Source organism: Opisthocomus hoazin, chromosome 7, assembly GCF_030867145.1.
Source record: "Opisthocomus hoazin isolate bOpiHoa1 chromosome 7, bOpiHoa1.hap1, whole genome shotgun sequence".
In the NCBI taxonomy this organism is placed as follows: domain Eukaryota; kingdom Metazoa; phylum Chordata; class Aves; order Opisthocomiformes; family Opisthocomidae; genus Opisthocomus; species Opisthocomus hoazin.
In genome coordinates, this window is record NC_134420.1 from 13,613,510 (window position 1) to 13,633,997 (window position 20,488).

General features: G+C 43.0%; 1 protein-coding gene across 9 annotated transcripts in view; it reads left to right on the forward strand.

Moving 5' to 3' along the window:
- The window catches only part of DENND5A (DENN domain containing 5A), an 87,253-nt gene that overhangs the window by 57,555 nt on the left and 9,210 nt on the right, over positions 1 to 20,488 (forward strand). For 5 of the 9 annotated variants that reach the window (XM_075427025.1, XM_075427019.1, XM_075427023.1 and 2 more), the window contains 7 exons: positions 5,106 to 5,237; positions 6,854 to 7,006; positions 7,849 to 7,953; positions 10,197 to 10,281; positions 11,654 to 11,738; positions 12,716 to 12,844; positions 19,416 to 19,537. In XM_075427025.1, the coding sequence (XP_075283140.1) occupies positions 5,106 to 5,237; positions 6,854 to 7,006; positions 7,849 to 7,953; positions 10,197 to 10,281; positions 11,654 to 11,738; positions 12,716 to 12,844; positions 19,416 to 19,537 (811 nt within the window). The other 4 variants (XM_075427027.1, XM_075427022.1, XM_075427024.1 and 1 more) reach the window with 2 other exon arrangements.

Consider the following 20,488-nt stretch of genomic DNA (forward strand, 5'->3'; position numbering starts at 1 on the left):
GTTTTACGCTGTACCTTGTTGATTACATAATACTGATTGGACATTGACCCCCCTCTCCCAGGTGAACCAGAGACTTTCCTATTAAGTCTGAAAGAATAGGGAAGAAGCCCTTCTGGGATGGGCACTGGGGATCAGGCTGGCCAAGAGGCAGAGGTTTCACAGTGCAGTGTTTTGAGTTTTAGACAAATTGAAGCTTTGGGGCAGCCAGCAAAAATCTGTGGAATTGAGACTTAGTGGCTTTTAACTTGCAAATATTTGTGCCCAGTGGAGCGCAGAGTTTACACCAGTCTAGTGACTGAACACCATCTTTTCTTTTTTTCTTTCAGCTCCATTGCTTAGGAATTTAAGTTGAATGCTTGGGAGTTCTGCATTGTATTATGTCTTCACTCTTTTCCTTTTCTGTTTTGCATGCTTGCTTTTATTACTTCATATGTGCTTACCACTTTCACGTTACATGGTATGCTTGCCTTTTTGCGGCCAACTTGCCCTACCAGCACCTGGACTTTTCCATGTCAGAGCTTCAGTTGCAGTTATCTTTAGACTGGGACCAGCATGATTGGCCCTCCATGCCCTCTATAAAATCTGTGTCAGAGCGTTGTCTGGTATGTCCAATGGACAGTGTGACTGTAATCATAGTTCTGGATAAAGATGCATAATTAAATGTGTATGTCATAGTTCTTTAGTGCAAGGTGGATGGAGAAGGTGTGGTTTTACCTCCTTGCAAAGATCACATCATGTTTGATAAACTGTGTCTATTCACTGAATTTTCAGCTGCCTAGGAAGAGTCAGTCAGCCCCGCAGGTATTACGACTGCCTCAGCTAAGAAGAAAAGGAGGGTAATTGTCATAGGCGATTCCCTTCTGAGGGGAACAGAGGGCCCGATCTGCTGACCGGACCCATCCCACAGGGAAGTCTGCTGCCTCCCTGGAGCACAGATTAGGGATGTTGCTAAGAAACTCCCTGGTCTGGTGCGGCCTTCTGATTATTACCCCCTCTTGGTAATGCAGGTTGGTGGGGATGAGATCACAGAGAGAAGTCCCACGGCTATCAAAAGGGACTTCAGGGCACTGGGGCGACTGGTTGAGGGATCAGGGGCGCAGGTGGTGTTTTCCTCCATCCCATCAGTGGCAGGGAACAGCACTGAAAGGGGCAGGAAAACACACCTGGTTAACAGGTGGCTCAGGGACTGGTGCCATTGGTTGAATTTTGGCTTCTTTGATCGCGGGGAGGTGTACACAGCACCAGGCCTGGTGGCAACAGGCGGAGTGCAGCTGTCTCAAAGGGGAAGAAGGATTCTTGGCCACGAGCTGGCAGGGCTTATTGAGAAGGCTTTAAACTAGGTTCAAAGGAGGAAGGTGACATCGCCCTCCTCACTAGGGATGAGCCTAGGCTTGGCGTGCCAGGGTCAGGGGTGAGATTGACAGCCCAGCTCAAGTGTGTCTATACCAACCATGCACGTAGCATGGGCAATAAACAGGAGGAGCTGGAAGCCATTATACAGCAGGACGGCTATGGCTTGGTCGCCATCACAGAAACGTGGTGGGACAACTCGCATGACTGGCATGCTGTTATGGATGGCTACAGACTCTTTAGGAAAGACAGGCCAACAAGGAGAGGTGGTGGAGTTGCTCTATATGTGAAGGAGCAACTGGAATGCATTGAGCTTAGCCTGGGGGCAGATGAGGAACGAGTTGAGAGCTTGTGGGTTAGAATTAAGGGACAGGCTCCTAAGGGTGACATTACGGTGGGTGTGTACTACAAGCCACCTGACCAGGAGGAGGAGGTTGATGAGGCCTTCTACAGGCAGCTGCAAGCAACCTCACAGTCACAGGCCCTGGTTCTCATGGGGGACTTCAACCACCCTGACATCAGCTGGGAAGACCATACAGCTAGGCAGGCACAATCCAGGAGAGGAGGTTCCTACAGAGCATCGATGATAACTTTCTGATGCAAGTGGTAGAGGATCCAACAAGGAAAGGCTCTCTGCTGGACCTTGTATTAACAAACAAGGAGGGACTGGTTGAGAATGTGAAGGTTGGAGGTAGACTCAGCTGCAGTGACCATGAAATGGTCGAGTTCAGGATCCAGCGTGGAGGAAGCAGGGCGATAAGCAGGATCAAAACCTTGGACCTCAGGAGGGCTGACTTTGGCCTCGTCAAGGAGCTGCTGGGAGGAATCTCAAAGGCAGGGGGGTCCAAGAGTGCTGGTTGCTCTTTAAACATCACTTCCTCCATGCTCAGGATCGGTGCATCCCCCTGAATAAGAAATCAGGCAAAGGAGGCAGGAGACCTGCATGGTTGAACAAGGAGCTTCTAGCAGAGATCAGGTGGAAGAGAAAGGTCCATGGAATGTGGAAAGAGGGGCAGGCCACTTGGGAGGAGTACAGGAATGTGGTCAGAGCGTGCAGGGATGCGACAAGGAAGGCCAAAGCTCACCTGGAATTGAAGCTGGCAAGGGATGTCAAAAACAACAAGAAGGGCTTCTTCAACTACATCAGCAGCAAAAGGAAGGCTAGGGACAATGTGGGGCCGCTGCTGAATGAGGCGGGTGTCCTGGTGACGGAGGATGCAGAGAAGGCAGAGCTACTGAATGCCTTCTTTGCTTCAGTCTTCGGTGCCAAGGCAGGCCCTCAGGAATCCCAGGCCCTGGAGGTAAGAGAAGAAGCCTACAGAGAGGACGACTTTCCCTTGGTTGAGGAGGACTGTGTGAGGGATTGCTTAAGCGATCTGGACATCCGCAAATCCATGGGCCCCGATGGAATTCACCCACAAGTGCTGAGGGAGCTGGCATATATCATTGCTGAGCCACTCTCCCATCATCTTTGAAAGGTCCTGGAGGACAGGAGGGGTGCCCGAGGACTGGAGAAAGGCCAATGTCATGCCAATCTTCAAAAAGGGCAAGAAGGAGGACCCAGGGAACTACAAGCTGGTCAGCCTCGCCTCGATCCCTGGAAAGGTGATGGAGCAGCTTATCCTGGAGGTCATCAACAAGCAAGTGGAGGAAAAGAAGGTTATCAGGAGTAGTCAGCATGGATTCACCAAGGGGAAATCATGCCTGACCAATCTGATAGCTTTCTACGATGACATGACTGGCTGGGTAGATGAGGGGAGAGCAGTGGATGTTGTCTCCCTCGACTTCAGCAAGGCTTTTGACACTGTCTCCCGTAACATCCTCCTAGGGAAGCTCAGGAAGTGTGGGCTGGATGAGTGGTCGGTGTGGTGGATTGAGAACTGGCTGAATGGCAGAACTCAGAGGGTTGTCATCAGCAGCGCTGAGTCTAGTTGGAGGCTGGTAACTAGTGGTGTCCCCCAGGGGTCAGTACTGGGCCCGGTCTTGTTTAACTTCTTCATCAGTGACCTGGATGAAGAGATAGAATGTACCCTCAGCAAGTTTGCTGATGACACAAAGCTGGGAGGAGGCTTGGATACACCGAAAGGCTGTGCTGCCATTCAGCGTGACCTGGACAGGCTGGAAAGTTGGGCAGAGAGGAACCTGATGAGGTTCAACAAGGGCAAGTGCAGGGTCGTGCACCTGGGGAGGAACAATCCCATGCATCAGTAAAGGCTGGGGGCTGACCTGCTGAAGAGCAGCTCTGTGGAGAGGGACCTGGGTGTCCTGGTGGACGACAGGTTGACCTTGATCCAGCAGTGTGCCCTTGTTGCCAAGAAAGCTAATGGGATCCTGGGGTGCTTTAGGAGGAGTGTGTCCAGCAGGTCGAGGGAGGTTCTTCTCCCCCTCTAGTCTGCCCTAGTGAGGCCGCATCTGTAGTATTGTGTCCAGTTCTGGACTCCCCACTTCAAGAAAGATGAGGAGCTGCTGGAGAGTGTCCAGTGAAGGGCTACGAGGATGGTGAGGGAACTGGAACATCTCTCCTACGAGGAGAGGCTAAGGGAGCTGGGCTTGTTCAGCCTGAAGAAGAGAAGGCTGCGAGGGGACCTAATAAATGTTTATAAATATCTGAAGGGTGGGTGTCAGGAGGATGGGGCCAGACTCTTTTCAGTGGTGCCCAGTGACAGGACAAGGGGCAAAGGGCACAAACTGAAGCATAGGAAATTCCGTCTGAACATGAGGAAGAACTTCTTCCCTCTGAGGGTGACAGAGCACTGGAGCAGGCTGTCCGGGGAGGTTGTGGAGTCTCCTTTTCTGGAGATATTCAAGACCCGCCTGGACAAGGTCCTGTGCAGCCTGCTGTAGGTGACCCTGCTTCGGCAGGGGGGTTGGACTAGATGATCCCCAGAAGTCCCTTCCAACCCCTACCATTCTGTGATTCATTATTTCAGTGTAAGCTAGAAAAGTTATTACTAATCATGAGTTTTCTGTCAGTGCCTGTACAGGACTATATAACTTATTCACAGTTAGCTGTGCCCCAACTGATGTGTAATCACTTGTCTTTCAAAACTTTTGTCAAATTATTCTTGTCTCTGAGGTGATAACAATGGCAACTCCTTGATGGCAGTAACAGGAGCAGAAAATCTCTTTCAGGTATAGTGAGTTCAGGAAATTATTTTGTTCAAAAATGTAGGTGGTTCACAGCTGAGAGCTGTTAGTAGCATTTTGCAGCTGCTTCCTGAAAGACTGGGAGGGTGGGTAAGAAATAGAAGATGTGCAAGAATGCAGGGCATAGCACAGATCTCAGATGTTGTCAAGTTCCAGGCAAAGTTTTCTCACAGTCTGAATGTAGACCAGTGTGCCATTCGAATAGTCTTGGTCTGGCTAATTGTTACAAAGTTTCATTTTATAGGGAAAAAATAACAAGACAATTCTCAGTGGTGGAGGGAGTAATTGAATCTCAATGTATCTAAATATCCTTGGCAGTTTGTATTGTGTTTTGGTTATTCAGCCGTGTGTGTTCTAATACTAGATAAGCAACGTACTATTCTGTGATTCTGTGATTCTGTGCTTTGACCTCCAGTGAAACAGTACCTTAAGTGTGTCAGTGCAATATAATGCTGGATATGAAAAGGGGCCTTTTCTGAAAGGGGATCTGATTCTTTTCTCCTCCTTGCTCAGAGATGGGTTATAAAGATAAGTTTATCCTTTTCTCTTGGGAAATTAGTCTCACTTGCACTTTTATCTGTATTTGTCAATTTTCTGCCCTGATACAGAAGTATATCCAAGAAGCCAGGAGTCTGGGCAGCACTATTCGGCAGCCCAAACTGTCTAACCTCTCTCCATCGGTAATTGCACAAACAAACTGGAAGTTTGTGGAAGGCTTGTTGAAGGAATGCCGAAATAAGGTAATACAGAGAATATTTCTGTTCTCTTACACCTCATGTCCAACCTTTGTGGACCATTTCTTGGCCAGTATGTTTGAACATCCCCCCCCCTCCTTCTACCATCTGTTTCTGCTTTATCCAGTATAAAGATTTTTGCATGATAGTGAGAAATTTATGAAGAGATAACGTATTTAGAAATTCTGCAAGGAGTGGAAACTTTATCAAACAGGTTTATGATAGAGAACATAAAGTGATAGAAAGAGATTGCATATTCTGATGGGTCTTTATCATCCTGCTGCCCATGTCTATTATAGCTTCTTTCATTTATCACTAGTGAGACTATACTATTTCAACAAGAGTGAATGTTCCAAAAGAGGAGGTTGTGGTGAAAATGCAGGAGCTTTTCTCATAACTAAAGAAAGTGAGTTAACAAACTTCCGAAACATAAGTTTTCAAGAACGTAATGAAGAGATTTGGCATTAGTTTGTAGACATGCTTCACCGGTATATATTTGAGAGTATATTAATATGAATTAAATGCTAATGTTTATACTGTCATGGTAAAGAGAATAATTATCAGACAGACACATTCTTGCCTTAACTCATTGGAGGTAATATAGCAATAATATACAACTTTTCATTAAAATGTGTTTAATGCATGCATCTAATTCTGATTTCACTTTAGTTTTCTGTGTGTATGAAACTGTCCAAATAATCCCATTCACTTAATAGAGGCACATGACAGTGAAAATCCTTGAAGATAGAATTGATGCTTTCACTGTGGGAATGCAACTCTAGGAAATATAGTGAGCCTGCTGTTAGCAGAGAGAGAAATTACTGGGGAAGGTGAGGAGGCAAAGAAGCTAGAGACTAACTTCATCTCAGCTAAGGCCTTCATCTCAACTAAGACTGTGCATAGGTGCCTAAGGGAGTATTATTCATTTAAGAGCTACTGTAGAATAGCAACAAAGATGAAAAAATGTCTAAGAGATGAGAAGAAGTGATTCCCTAGTAATTTTTCCCTCCAGGTAGCTATATGATGAATATATTGTGACTGGGAGACTGTATTTTAAGAGTTGGTGAGAGCTTTGTTGGCCAGTATGAAATTGTGCACAATTTAAGAAAATGTGGCTCATCGGAAAGCTCAGGAGATGCACTCCAAAATGGGTTTGGTTTAAACGCAAATACCCTTCTGGCAGAACAGGGTCTCACAGGAATGACGTATACCTCTGCTACTTGGAAGCATTTGTGCACATTCACCTCCCCTGGGAGGAGGTGAACATAGAGTGCTGCTCCAGTCCAGCACTCAGCAGGCTTCAAAAACACCCAAAACCTGTGTTACAGGGCCTTGCTGCTAGCCCCCTAGCTTGTCAATGTGTGGCCTGCTGTTCCCTCTTTTGGGGTTACTCTGTGGAGGCTTATGTGCACATTGAAGTGATCAACACTGCTGCTGCTGTGGCTTAAAAAACAGGGATAAAAGAAATGCAGTCCTGCACTAGCCTCAGAAATACTGCGTACATCCAGTTATTCCGCTAAATCTTTGCTATTGTGTGCTTCCTTGTTGGTTTTTTAAAAGGTGTAAGTGATCTTGAGTCCCTGTGGAAAGAATTAATTCTCTTTTGCCTTGTCCTTTTTGAGACCAAGAGGATGTTGGTTGAAAAAATGGGTCGGGAAGCTGTGGAGCTAGGTCATGGTGAAGTGAATATCACAGGTGTGGAAGAGAATACCCTGATAGCCAGTCTGTGTGACCTCTTAGAAAGGATATGGAGCCATGGTCTGCAAGTCAAACAGGTGAGGAATAAGTATTCCTGTATGTTGCAGAGCACACTTTCCTAAAGTAATTTTATGGTCTTCCTCTCTTTGCTTTCAGAGGATACCTGTTGTGTGTATATAGACGTGTTAAATACTTGTCCCCCCAGGCTTATATATGTCAGTTACTACCCTCTTGTCAGTCTCCACTTTTTGCTCTGGGTCTGTGCAAAGGCACAAGTAGACATATTCCACAGAAGACTTCTTGGAAGACTTTATTTCTGTTTAACCTGGGTTGTTTTTTTGTTTTTGTTTGTGGTTTGTTTTTTTTTTTTTAATAGTATGGTAAATAAAACTATTTCTGTGTTCTTAAGCCTTATGTTATTGGAGTAGCATAGGCTATGACCCAGTGTGTGCTACAGGTGCTGACAATGGGATATGGTAATTGGAATTGTTTTCATGAAAGATAATTTAGTTTTTAAGAGTAAAACCCTTGCTATTCTGATTCTTCCTGAATGGTGTAGAGGTAGTTAAGTGATGTTTACAAGCTCACTAGTTAGAGGTATTTATTTTCATATGAAATTAATATTTGTTTGCTGTGCTCTTCCATGTGGAGTTGCTTGTGGGACTAGATGGAGTTTGGAAGGCCTTTATACCTTCCTCCTACTTTGTACAAAGGCATAGCAAGGACAGTGAGGATTATAACTTTTTAAAAAAGAATGTGCAGACTAAATACATGTAATCCAGACTACTGTGATTCATTATCTCTGTTCCCAGCACCCAAGCGCCAGTGTTTAAATCTGCTCTCCTTCAAACTATATAGCAGTTTTCTATGCGAAGATTTATCATGTGATTCTCTCCCTTCCCTCTTGTATATCACTTAGGATAGAAGCTGTACTGCTTTCATCTTAGAAGACAGAGCATCAGTATACTCTGCTTCAACTCAGATTTGGGCCTTTCAGACCACCAGACGGCCAACCCTACATAAGGTTAATGCTTTGGATTGATTGCAGATGTTGGCAAACAGTGCTGAATGGTAGAATAAATGCAGTGGTGGAATGTAATAAGAGGCCTGATGGAGGAAGTGCAGTGCATATCATATTATGATCCATAGTTTTGTTAAAAAAAAAGCACCACTATTTCTCTTTGTGGTCTGGCCTTTATTAAATATGCAAAAGCCTGCTGTTTTATGCATTGATTTTATTTTTCAATAGTGTGCTGAGGAAGACTCTTCTTTCTCGGTTGACCATAGTAATGAGGATGGCTTTTTTTCCACTAGTCCCTGCTTTTACCTCTTCTCTGCTGATGAACCCTGATAGATATACATTAGCTACCTACTAATTCTTCCACGTTCCACACCTTCCTTTGTGCAGAGCCATGCAGGAGAGTTGTCGGATGTAGTGTCTAATGACTGAAGTAGTTTGAACTTGCAGAAGGCCTTAGTTATTCCCTTGCCTGTACTCTGTCTGCTTTCCTTAGGCTGTCTTCATTTCCCTTACAGATACAGCTTGCATCATCATTGCTGTTCGGTGAGGTTAAAGGAGAGTAACATGATGGTGAAGGAAGTGGACAGATATATACTGCATGAATTCTTACATTCATTATCATGGTGGACATCTTTTTGCTGCAGGATCCTTTGTTTGCTGCTTTATGTGATCTGTTGCAGTTCTTGCCATGGCAGCTACTTGCTGAACACTAGACTGTGTTTATGTGTGTGTTATTTGAGAGAAATGCCATTTTGGATGTAGCTGTTCACTGGTTGATATTTTTCATGCTCTCTTTCTATGTTTTTATGAGACTTGCAATTTTGGCTCTCTGTGTTGGATCTGTCAGGTACACACATGAGAAATTGAGCTTCTCCGGATTTTTTATATCTTCACCACTGAATGCATATTTTTAATATATTTCTCTCAACACAGATGTTGCAGATACTCTAGGCTTTATCTTGTGGAGGCATGCCACTGCTGGAATAATCCCTGATGGTTGTTAGTTCTTGATGTCAACTGTAGTGAGCTATGGGATTGAAGTGTTTAGAGATTTTTCAAGATAGTTTTTTAAAAAAATGTTTCAGAGTTGAACCATAATCACTGCACCTCCAGGCAGGCACTTACATGATTTGAGATGACACTGATAGTGCCGAATTGACAACTGTTGCTTTACAGTTATGGTTTCTTTTTTCATAAAGTTGTAAATAAAAATATGGCTTTACAGTATGATTGCTTTTCTGAAATGCAGAGTTGCTAAATCTTTACTGGGATTTAAAGTTAATAAAATAATTCCGGATGATGATAAGTAATACTAATTAATTTCCTCTCTAAGTAATTCCAATTAGTGTGCTGGAGAGCCCCTGTTCAATTACTGCTGCCTTTCTGTGGCTTTGCAAACTTTTGATTTATCATGCAGAATATTATAGGGTGAATCCAAGGATTTTTATTTAGTTTGCCAGCAGAAGACTTCCTCACATTCTGCTTTAGGCCACCAGAGTTTTAAGAAAGCGACGTAATTAGTAAGGTGCACCTTTTAATGTAATTTGACGTATTTATCTTGGCCTAAATACTACATCCCATACTTTAACATTTAAGTTGGTTTTATAATGTGTAGAGCTAGAGTATTCTTGCTGATAAGCTTTCGTTGTCCTGCTTGTGTTTTGGATTGTCTTTTCTTACTGTGCTTGTGATTATCCAAGTCTTTTGCCTGTTGAAATTGAGGGGGATCTTTTGAGGTTCTGAAAATTAACAGCATGCATCTGTAGCTCTGAGTTACCCTGAATGGAACAGATGAACAAGACCTTGGTCTGGGTGTAAGATGGTATACTCAGTTGTCGTTTCACTGCTGGAGAGGCAGGGAGGGAAAGACACATAGTACAGGTTATGGCTTCGTACTTAGAACTTTACTCACACACAGTGTTTTACAAGCCTTTAAATGTTTTTTTTTTATTGTCATGTTAATGAACTATGAAAAATTAAATTCAAATGACTTTTTCCTGTTGCCAGAATCATTAGATCCCAGTAGTTTGACTCTTGCATTTCTCTGTTAACCTCTTTAACTTCCTGAGCAACACCGCCTTCTGTCTCGTTTTTGGTTCTTACCAATAACTTTATAGGGAGAAACATATTTAAAGAAAGTTTTTGTTAGGCTGATACTTTCAAGGATGATTTAAACTTTTTTTTTTTTTTTAATTCAGCTGGTAGTGGGTTTCTTTAACTAGTATTTTTTTATTTATTTATTTTAGGGAAAGTCTGCTTTGTGGTCTCATCTGTTGCATTACCTAGAAAACAGACAGAGAAAAACTACATCAGGCAGCTTCAGTACCTCTGGTAAGATTGGTTCTGCTGGAAGAAGACAATAAAAAACTATGAGTAAGAGATGCCTGCAGCTTTGCACGGTGCAGAGATTGTTTCCTTGGAAATATCTGTCACTGAGCATAACTGAACCAAGTATTCTGTCCGCTACAGAATTAATATGGACCTGGTGTATTGTCTCAATATATTTTCTGAAAAATAAACTGGTTTGGATTGAACCCACTTATTTGGGCCTGGTGTCTGACTACTGCAGTAGTCAGATACCAGAAATATCTGATGTTTCAAAGATAGTCTTTAAAATGGATCTGCTCCAATATACCATTCTCCTTGTGACACAGTCACTACATGACTAGCAAAGCATATTGTGTTATGGATGGGGGTGGAAAACAAGTATAAGCATGTGAAATTGTGCTGTACATCCTGAAGTTTTACGTTCTTTCTTGAAAAACAGCTGAACAGTAGCTTTACTGTTTAAAAGAAATAGACATTTAAAAAAGACACTGAAGAAACCTATTTTAATTTTTGTTATATCAAGTGTTGCAGTAAAAACAATATTGCACATAAGATCCATTGATAATCTCTTTCTAAGGTTATTAATGTAACTTTTAAACGCTACTTGTGTCACATGGGGGCTTACAGTGTAACTTTGGAGAGCAATGGGTTTGGGGAGGCAGTGGGTGCCTTTTTTTTTTTAAAGTTGCTGTAGGCAGAGCTGAGCATTACTAACCTGCACAAGGTCCTGTAAGCAATCAAAAACAAAGGTTTGGAAAGTATAAAGTCTCTTAAATGTCACTTGGTCCATAATGTTTTTGCGTATCAGACTGAAGTTGCAATCAGTTGTATGCTTTCTAACTTGGGAATGAGGGCAGTGACTGTTTAATATCCAGCTTGATTCTAGAGTGGAATTTGAATGATAAGAGTAATAATACTTCTTTTAAAAGCCCAAAATGTGCTATTTTTTTAAAGTAGTGGTGTTACAGGAGTGTGCAAAGTGATAGATGAGTTAAGTATATGATGTGTAGTGTACTAAGTAAAGCATGTTAAATACTGTTTTCTGGTGTCAACAGTGCCAGTTTTACTATGTGGGAAGAAAATAATGCTTGATTAGTATATGTCTTAAGCCATTTGATGTCATACCAATTTCAGCTGAATCTAAGCTCATTAATGTGTTAATGTTCAGTGTGTGGTGATCTGCATAACTGTCTGTGTAGCATATTAGAATTTCATGTCATTTGAAGTGGAAATACGCCACAATATTTTCAGAAAGCAGTGAGTGACCAATAATGCAAGAGTGCAAGTTCATGTTAATTCAGTTTCTTTTTTATATCGATTTAAAAATCTTTAGCTGAATTTCTGCTAACAAGAAATTCTCTTCTCCTGAATCTAGGAATACTTCTTGATTCAGAAAGGAGAAAGTCTGATACCAGTCCAGCCATGTCACCGCTTAGAATCTCTCTCATCCAGGATATGAGGCGAGTTTAACTATTAAAACCAACATAGAAAACTTACAAGATTTGCATACTTGTTTCTGTGCATAATGTGTACCATACAGAAAAGTCTGTGTTTCATACGTCAGGAGGAGGATGTGGGGAAGGAACCTGCTGAACTGTTTTAAAGTATGTAGTGCAACCTTTTCATTGACCTTTACAAAAACATGTTTCATACTGAGGAGATTTTATATTGTCACAGCTACTAGCATATAGAAATACCTTGACACAGTTTTCATCTTTTTGTAAGTATTCTGTATTCTTTAATTTCCACAGAGATGTGGGTGTAGCATATGTATTTTCCCAGTCATTGCCAAGTTTGTTGTGTAGCTCTGAGCTCATTCTTGCTTCTCAGTGGAGAAAGCATTTTAAAGAACTTGTTTGATCTAAAGAGTGGGTTTATCTAACATTGAGTACTGTAGTGTGTATAAAACTCTGCTCAATGCCTTCTTTTCAGTACATCAAAAACCAGTATGCAGAACTTCTAAATTAATGTTCAAATGATTTTTTTTTTCCTTTTTCCCTACCAATATCTGATTTTTTTCAGTGGTAAGGAGTGAACTGAGGATTTTCAAGGGACATGCTTGTCCTTTCAAAATATATAATTTGTCTTGCATGCATGCAAAGACAGTATTTAATTTTCCGAAGCACTCAGCCGTAAATACTGCATTGATAAGGTCCAGAATGATTCTTAAATCATGTGAGGCAATGAGCCTGGTTTAGAATTTTGTAAATAGGGCACTGCATTGCAGATGTTTCCATTTCAGGCTTTTTTTCAGCTAGATATGCAAGGAATTTAGATACTGCTGAATACTAAGGTGATCATGCCTGTTTTTTCTGCTTGTTTGCCTGGTATTTTGCATTCTTGGCAAAATTCCTTCTTCAGCCTAGCTTGGTTCAAAAGAAGTGTTGCACTTTAAAAATAGTGGGCAGTGTCTTTTTTTTTCTTTCCTCTCCCCCAGGCACATCCAGAACATTAGTGAGATCAAAACAGATGTTGGCAAGGCCAGAGCCTGGGTTCGTCTCTCTATGGAAAAGAAGTTGCTCTCTAGGCATCTAAAACAACTGCTTTCAGATCATGAACTCACAAAGTAAGATGGTTTGTCTTGGGCAGAGCTTTTAAAAATTAAGCCTGTTTAGTTGCTTGACATAAAAAATGCAGAAGTGTTTACTCTCCCATCTGCTTAGCAGTGGTGCAAAAGGAATGGAACAAACTAGTGTTCCAAGTATGTCTCTCTACCTGTGTATGAGCTATTTGGAAATTATGTTTCAGTGCTGGGGTTCTTCAGATACAGAATCAGATCTGTCAGCGTAGACTGTCTGTGACTTTGAGGTGAAGTCTTCAAAAATTACTAGGGATTAAGTAAAATGGGGTGGAAGTCCAAATACCACTACTTTGCTGGGTCAAACCTTTTATCTTGGCCCTCTTTCTATAACTGTGGGATATTTTGTTTTCCTTTGATTGTTTGTGTGTTTTTGCAATGCATGACAAAGTACAGCTGAGGTCCTTGGTGCAGTTCTGTCATGATAGGAAGAGTCTAAAGGCACATCCAGATGTGCTTCTGTGATTCTTGTTAGTGTGACTAAAAAGTGACTGTTCCTTAGCTTCTCACTTCTGTCTCCAAATCTGAGACGTTCTTGTAACTCCTTTCAGTGCAGTGTAAGATAACGTAGATAAAATCAACTTCTGGTGTGGTTTAAGAGAGTAGATGAATGGTGTATATGCAGTACCTTGAAGGGGACTAGGAAGGCTGTGATGATCAGTTCTTGCATCTCATTTTTGGGCAAGCAGCTCAAGATGAGAGCCGGTAATCTTCAGAAACCTTCCATCTAAATCTTTTAGAGTATGATTGTCCACATCTCTAGATCAAACTGACAGTGTCTCAGCTTTGTTTGTTCTCTCTTACACAATAAAGGTTTTGCATTTATAGCCTGCTTAAGAACATAAGGTGAATTGCTTTCATAATAGTCAAATATGTGCTATTAAGATCCATTTTTTTGTTTTTATTACTTCTCCTAAACATTTTGTGTGACTTTCAATTCTTTGCGTATGAAGTCATAAAAAAATTATGAAAAGACCCAACCACTGAGACCCAAAACACCCAAAAAGAGTAATTGTGCTATAGGAAGAAAATGGGAGAAGTTGGGGGTGGGGGGGCGGGGGGGCAATGTGAGTGAAAACTGAAGACTTGAACCTAGAGAGAGTTCCAAATACTGCTGGCTTAAACTCTGTCAAAAATACTCTCTGCTAGTGCTTCTTGCAAGTATGCATCTTGAAGGGCAAAAGGAGAAATGCTCAGCATAAGGACTTGTTTACTTGCTGAGGTCCAGAGCACATGTGCATTATATTATGTTTGTAAATGTAAATAATTCTTTTGTAAATAGTTGCACAAATCAGAGTACGGGCTGTACTTAAGACTAATTGTTTTAGAAGTAACAATTTGAGGTTTGTTTAGTGTAACCTGTGCAGAAAAAAATGTATTTCTGGTGAGGATGGATATACTGTTTACTCTGTGGAAATTAAAAGTTCTCTTGTATCGTTGAATCATAGAATGGTTTGAGTTGGAAGGGATCTTACAGATCATGTAGTTCCAACTCCCCTGCCATGGGCAGGGGTGCCTTACACTAGACCAGGTTGCTCAAAGCCCCATCCAACCTGGCCTTGAACACCTCCAGCGATGGGGCATCCACAACTGCTCTGGACAATCTGTTCCAGGGCCTCACCATCCTCATAGTGAAGAATTTCTTCATTGTATCTAGTTTAAACCTACCCTCTTTCAGCTTGAAGCCATTACCCCTTGGCCTATCATTACATACCCTTGTAAATACTCACTCTCCGGGCTTCTTGTACCCTTTCATGTACTGGAAGACTGCTATAAGGTCTCCCTGCAGCCTTCTCTTCTCCAGACTGAACAGCCCCACCTCCCTCAGCCTTTCCTTACAGGGGAGGTATTCCATCCCTCTGATAATTTTTGTGGCCTTCCTCTGGATGTGCTCCAACAGGTCCATGTCTTTCTTGTGCTGGGGGCTCCAGAGTAGGATGCAGTACTCCAGGTGGGGTCTCACCAGAGTGGAGTACAGGGGCGGAATCCCCTCCTGCTGGCCATGCTGCTTTTGATGCAGCCCAGGATATGTTTGGCTTTCTGGGCTGCGAGCGCACATTGCTAGGTCATGCTAAGCTTGTGGTCAGCCAACACCCCCAAGTCTTCCTCAGGGCTGCTTTCAGTCCATTTCCGCCCAGCCAGTATTTGTGCTTGGGATTGCCCTGACCCATGTGCAGAACCTTGCATTTGGCCTTGTTGAGGTTCTGACGGGCACACCTGTCAAGCCTGTCAAGGTCCTTCTGGACAGCACCACTTCCCTCCCACGTGCTGACTGCACCACACAGCTTGGTGTCGTCAGCAAACTTGCTGAGGGTGCACTCAGTCCATGACTATCCATGTCACCGACAAAGATATTAAACAGTGCCAGTCCCAGTACTGACCCCTGAGTAACGCCATTCGTCACAGGTCTCCACTTGGACATCAAGCTGTTGACTGCCACTCTTTGAGTGGGGCCATCCAGCCAATTCCTTATCCCCCAAGTGGTCCATCCATCAAATCCATGTCTCTCCAATTTAGATATGAGGATGTCATGCGGGACAAATGTCAAATGCTTTGCATAAGTCTGTGTGGGCCTTCATAATTGTCATTAGCTTTAATTGAAGACTTCTTTCTGGAGACAGCTTAGCCTGTGCTGTCTGCTCTTCCTTTCCTATCCTTCCACACACACCACCTTCCAAGAAATGTCTTCCCCAACCCTCCCAAACTCCAACTGCTAATTATTTGGGATTTGCCTTGTATTGAAATATGTTGGACTTTCTTATGAAGCTGTGGGCTTCCAACAGTCTTAAGGTTAGGCCTCTCCAGTGAAGTCAACAGTCAAGATCAGGTTAAATTTAGCAGTGCTTGTCCCATGCAGAAGTAGTGCAGTGAGAGGTGTTTGGGTGGGTGTTTACTACAGGCTACCTGACCAGGAAGAGGAAGTCTATGAGGCATTCTCCAGACAGCTGAAATTAGCCTCATGATCACAAGCTCTAGTTCTTATGGGGGACTTCAGCTACCCTGGTATCTGCTGGAAAGACCACACGGCAAGACACACACAGTCCAGGAGGTTCCTGCAGAGCACTGATGATAAATTCTTGACACAGGTGGTGGAGGAGCCAATGAGGAGAGGTGTGCTGCTGGACCTTGTGGTGACAAATAGGGAAGGACTGGTTGAGGATGTGGAGATTGGGGGAAGCCTTGACTGCAGTAACCCTGAGAAGGCGGAGTTCAGGATCCTGCGAAGAAGTGGGATCACAGCCTTGGACTTCAGGAAAGCTAAATTTGGCCTCTTCGAGGACCTACTTGGAGGAATCCCATGGGTTAGGGCTCTAGAAGGTAGGGGGGTCCAAGAGAGCAGCTCGCTGTTTAAGCATCACTTCCTCCATGCTCAGGACTGGTGCATCGCCATGAATAAGAAATCAAGCAAAGGAGGCAGGAGACCTGCATGGATGAGCAAGAAGCTTCTAGCAAAACTCAAATGGAAGAGAAAGGTACACGGAATGTGGAAAGAGGGGCAGGCCACCTGGGAGGAATACAGAAACATTGTCAGAGCATGCAGGGAAGCAACAAGGAAAGCTAAGGCCCACCTGGAATTAAATCTGGCAAGGGATGTCAGAGACAGGAAGAAGGGCTTCTTCAAGTGCATCAGCAGCAAATGGGTGACTAGGGAAAATGTGGGGCCATTGCTGAATGAGGTGGATGCCCTGGTGACTGAGGATACAGGGAAGGCAGAGCTACTGAATGCCTTCTTTGCTTCAGTCTTTACTGCTAAGGCTGGCCCTTGGGCATCCCAGACCCTGGAGGTAAGAGAGAACGCTTGGAGAAAGGAAGACCCGGCCTTTGTTGAGGAGGATCAAGTTAGAGATGGTTTAAGCAAAGTGGACACCCACAAATCCATGGGTCCTGTTGGGTTGCACCCACGAGTGCTGAGGGAGCTGGCAGATGGCATTGCTGAGCCACTCTCCATCATCTTTGAGAGGTCCTGGAGAGGTGCCCGAGCTTCTGTCCAGTTCTGGGCTCCCCACTTCAAGAAAGATGAAGAACTACTGGAGAGAGTCCAGTGGAGAGCTACGAGGATGATGAGGGGACTGGAGCATCTCTCCTACAAGGAAAGGCTGAGAAGAGAGCTGGGCTTGTTCAGCCTGAAGAAGAGAAGGCTGAGAGGGGACCATATAAATGCTTATAAATGTCTTTAAGGGTTGATGTCAAGAGGATGGGGCGAGACTCTTTTCAGTCGTGCCCAGCGACAGGACAAGGGGCAACGGGCACAAACTGAAGCACAGGAAATTCCGTCTGAACATGAGGAAGAGCTTCTGGACTTTGAGGGTGAGGGAGCACTGGAGCAGGTTGCGCAGAGAGGTCATGGATTCTCCTTTTCTGGAGATATTCAAGACCCGCCTGGACAAGGTCCTCTACAGCCTGCTGTAGGAGACCCTGCTTTGGCAGGGGGGCTGGACTAGATGATCCCTTCCAACCCCTACCATTCTGTGTAATTCTGTGACTTTCCACACAGCACCACACTCCACACCACAGCCACACAACCCATCCCCCCCCCTCAAAGAAGAAGAAAACCCGACTTTTAACACTGGCCAATGCACTGTTCGTCTATCACAGACTCTGATTCTCTAGAACACAGTGAGACAGCAGTAAAAATATTTTTAAAATGACAGTGACAAGCAAAGGAGCAACTTGCATAGGAATGACATCCATTCTGTGTAATTCCGAGTGCTTTGTGCTGCTTATTTAGATATCTTACTTAAAGAAAGATGTTTTAGGCAGCATGGGTTTAAAGTGTGCTACATTTGTTTTTAGAGAAAGGAGTGCCAAGTTCAGTGAGGTACCAAAAGTAATTGTGCACCTTCTGCTGTTTTACATTTAACGTGATTGTGTGTTGTTCTTTTTTGAAGCAGCTGTTAGCTATTTTAATTAACTTGGTCTCTTCACTTGGCATTTGCTAAGAAATACAAGAAAACTGAAACGTGTTGGTTTCTTTCTAGTCTGCAAAGGGACTAGAGTTAGGGAAACAGAAGGAAATCACATAGCTTTACTCTCTGGAGACCTTTATGTGCACAAGTGAACTGAGAAATCTTACACTTTGAAAAGGCAGGACAGTGCATAACCTTGTGGACAGGCTGTCTAAACATGTTGTTCAGATTGTTCAAATGAAACATGGGCGTGGTCACCCATGAGACAGTTGCGGGTTTGCTAGTCTTGTGGCTGCAGGCAGGTTATGTTGATTTAAGACTCAGTATTGTTATTTCCACTGAACATTTCCTGTCAATCTCTAGTGTTATGTAAGTGAGAATATGTGCGTGTGTTAATCATCATTGATTTGTTTTGCAGATTTCTGGCTTGTGAGTCACTTGCTGAATTTTGTAATTGATATCTGAAATTGAGGGAAGTTGTCAGGATGCCGTTCTGGCAAGAATAACCTATCCGTGGCTGTGTCAGCTTTTCCAACACCCAGTTCATGCATTCATGATGTTTTGAATATTCCTCTAGCATCCGTTGCATCTTGGCATCCTCTTCTTTTGTGATTATTCACCAACACTGGTGTTATTTATTGGTTGCATAATTAACAAAAATAGTGGTGATTGCTGCATACAAGTGAGCAAGAGTATTTTCCAGTCAAAATTTGCACTTGAAAAGGTCGAGGTTGTAAATTCTTTTCAAGGTTTCTCAGTTGCAAGTCTTGCAATGTTAAATTCTCTAATGCGTTTGAGTAATTTCAATAAGTATATAAGGCTGGACTAGATGATCCCCAGAGGTCCCTTCCAATTGTTTCTGTTTACAGTGCATTCTTGTGCATAGACATTGTGCATAGACATTGTCTCCACTAGTGAGAGAATGCTACTGAGCTACATGTTTTGATATTTCCACTTAAAAGAAGCTGCAGTTCTGTGTGGTGTCGCAGTCCTAGCAAAGAGTTTGCAGCCCAGTATAAGGGAACAGTAGGACTTTAGGCAAGGTTTGCATGCTTATGATTTTAGTTATGTCAGGAGCTGTGGTGCTGTAAACACTGAAACTATTCCCAAGCAGGTTGTGCTGGTTGTTGTAGGCCCTGGGTTATTGCCTGTAACCTAATATAAGGAGATAGCCCCAGTGTTTGCCCTAGCGTCCTTTGAAAACAGTCTTCTAACTGTCTTGCGTCAGGTGCTGGAGGAGTCTCCCACGGCACCATCTGCTTGGAAGTAACTTACGAGGACTCTCTTGACTTCAGTTCTGTCATTTTACAGGGCCAAAAGAAGTCAGAAAATATTTGCCAGGAAAGTACAAAATTCCTTTTTCCGTCTTTTGGGGTGTTTTGGGGTGGGAGAAAACCCTTAGACCACCCCAAACCGTGCTTTCGAGGGTGGAAAATAGTGTAGAGTATTGGATTGATGCACTTCAGAGACTTCAGACTTGCAGAGTATTGAAATATCTTGGCACATTAAATACTGTTGGCTCTACCAGTATCATTTGTCATTTGTAATCGCTTGCACATTCTTCATAGTTTACTTAATAAATCTGCACAATAGAAAACATGTCAATGAAAGCATCTTGTTACTATGACAGATTATTTGTTTTGCTTTGTCAGAAAACTCTACAAGCGTTATGCATTCCTCCGCTGTGACGATGAGAAAGAGCAATTCTTGTATCATCTTCTGTCATTCAATGCTGTTGATTACTTTTGCTTTACCAATGTTTTCACAACAATCTGTAAGTATTTGCTTTCCCTGGCACTCTGATTTCCAGATTAGGTTGAGTCCTTATCCAAAATTTTAAGCAGCTGAGCAACATACCTTAATGTAATTGTTCTACTTTCTTCCTGGTATCCATCTGTGTATGCTGTATCACTGTTTCTGTGATCCTCTCTGGTGGGCAGTAGTGTGTGTGTCTCACTAAAGGCTTTTGTTTCCAACTTGGTAAAATACACAGTTTTAATCCTTTCAGTTGGGGGAGAGTTCTCAATAGAAAATTTCGTGGTTGGATTGTTTGCATCATACTAAACAAGAACAGTATGGATTGTTCGTTATCAAGGTAAGACTATTAACACATGCTGGGAATTAAAAAGAAAAAAACTTTCCCCTTGTCATGCTCAGCCTACTTTGCCACATGCCTGTCTCTGAGTTTAGGATAACAATGAAATGCCCATTGAGGGCCACATGAGAGCACTGCAACGCTTTGAAGTACCTTTTGTTTTCTTAAAAAAGGTGCTCTAGAGAAACTTTTAATCTGTTGCTGCTGATACTTACATGTGTTACAGAGTTCTCATGCATTTGTGTGTCTGATGCCACAGGACCTCGTTAGTAAGGCAGAAATAAGGAAGGACTTTTAACAAGGCTTAGAAAATTGGGAGTCAGTGTTTATGAAAGGATTCAGGCCTCATGGTAGGAGCTACCTTTTGTGTGTTATGATCCATATTTGTGTGTATGAAAAACAAAGCAGGCAGACCTCTAAGCAAAATAGTTTTTGGTCGTCTTCTGGGCAAGTTCTGGACAATGCTGAAATCTGGTTTCCTGGATGCAGTTAAGTTGTCACTTACTTTAAGGCTATCAGCACAGGAAATAGAGAGAAATATTTTAATTCATTCTTAAATGCTACGGCCATCAAGCTTTTAAGAAAATCCAGCCACCAAATGCTTTCTTGAGGGCACTGACAGCTGAGGAG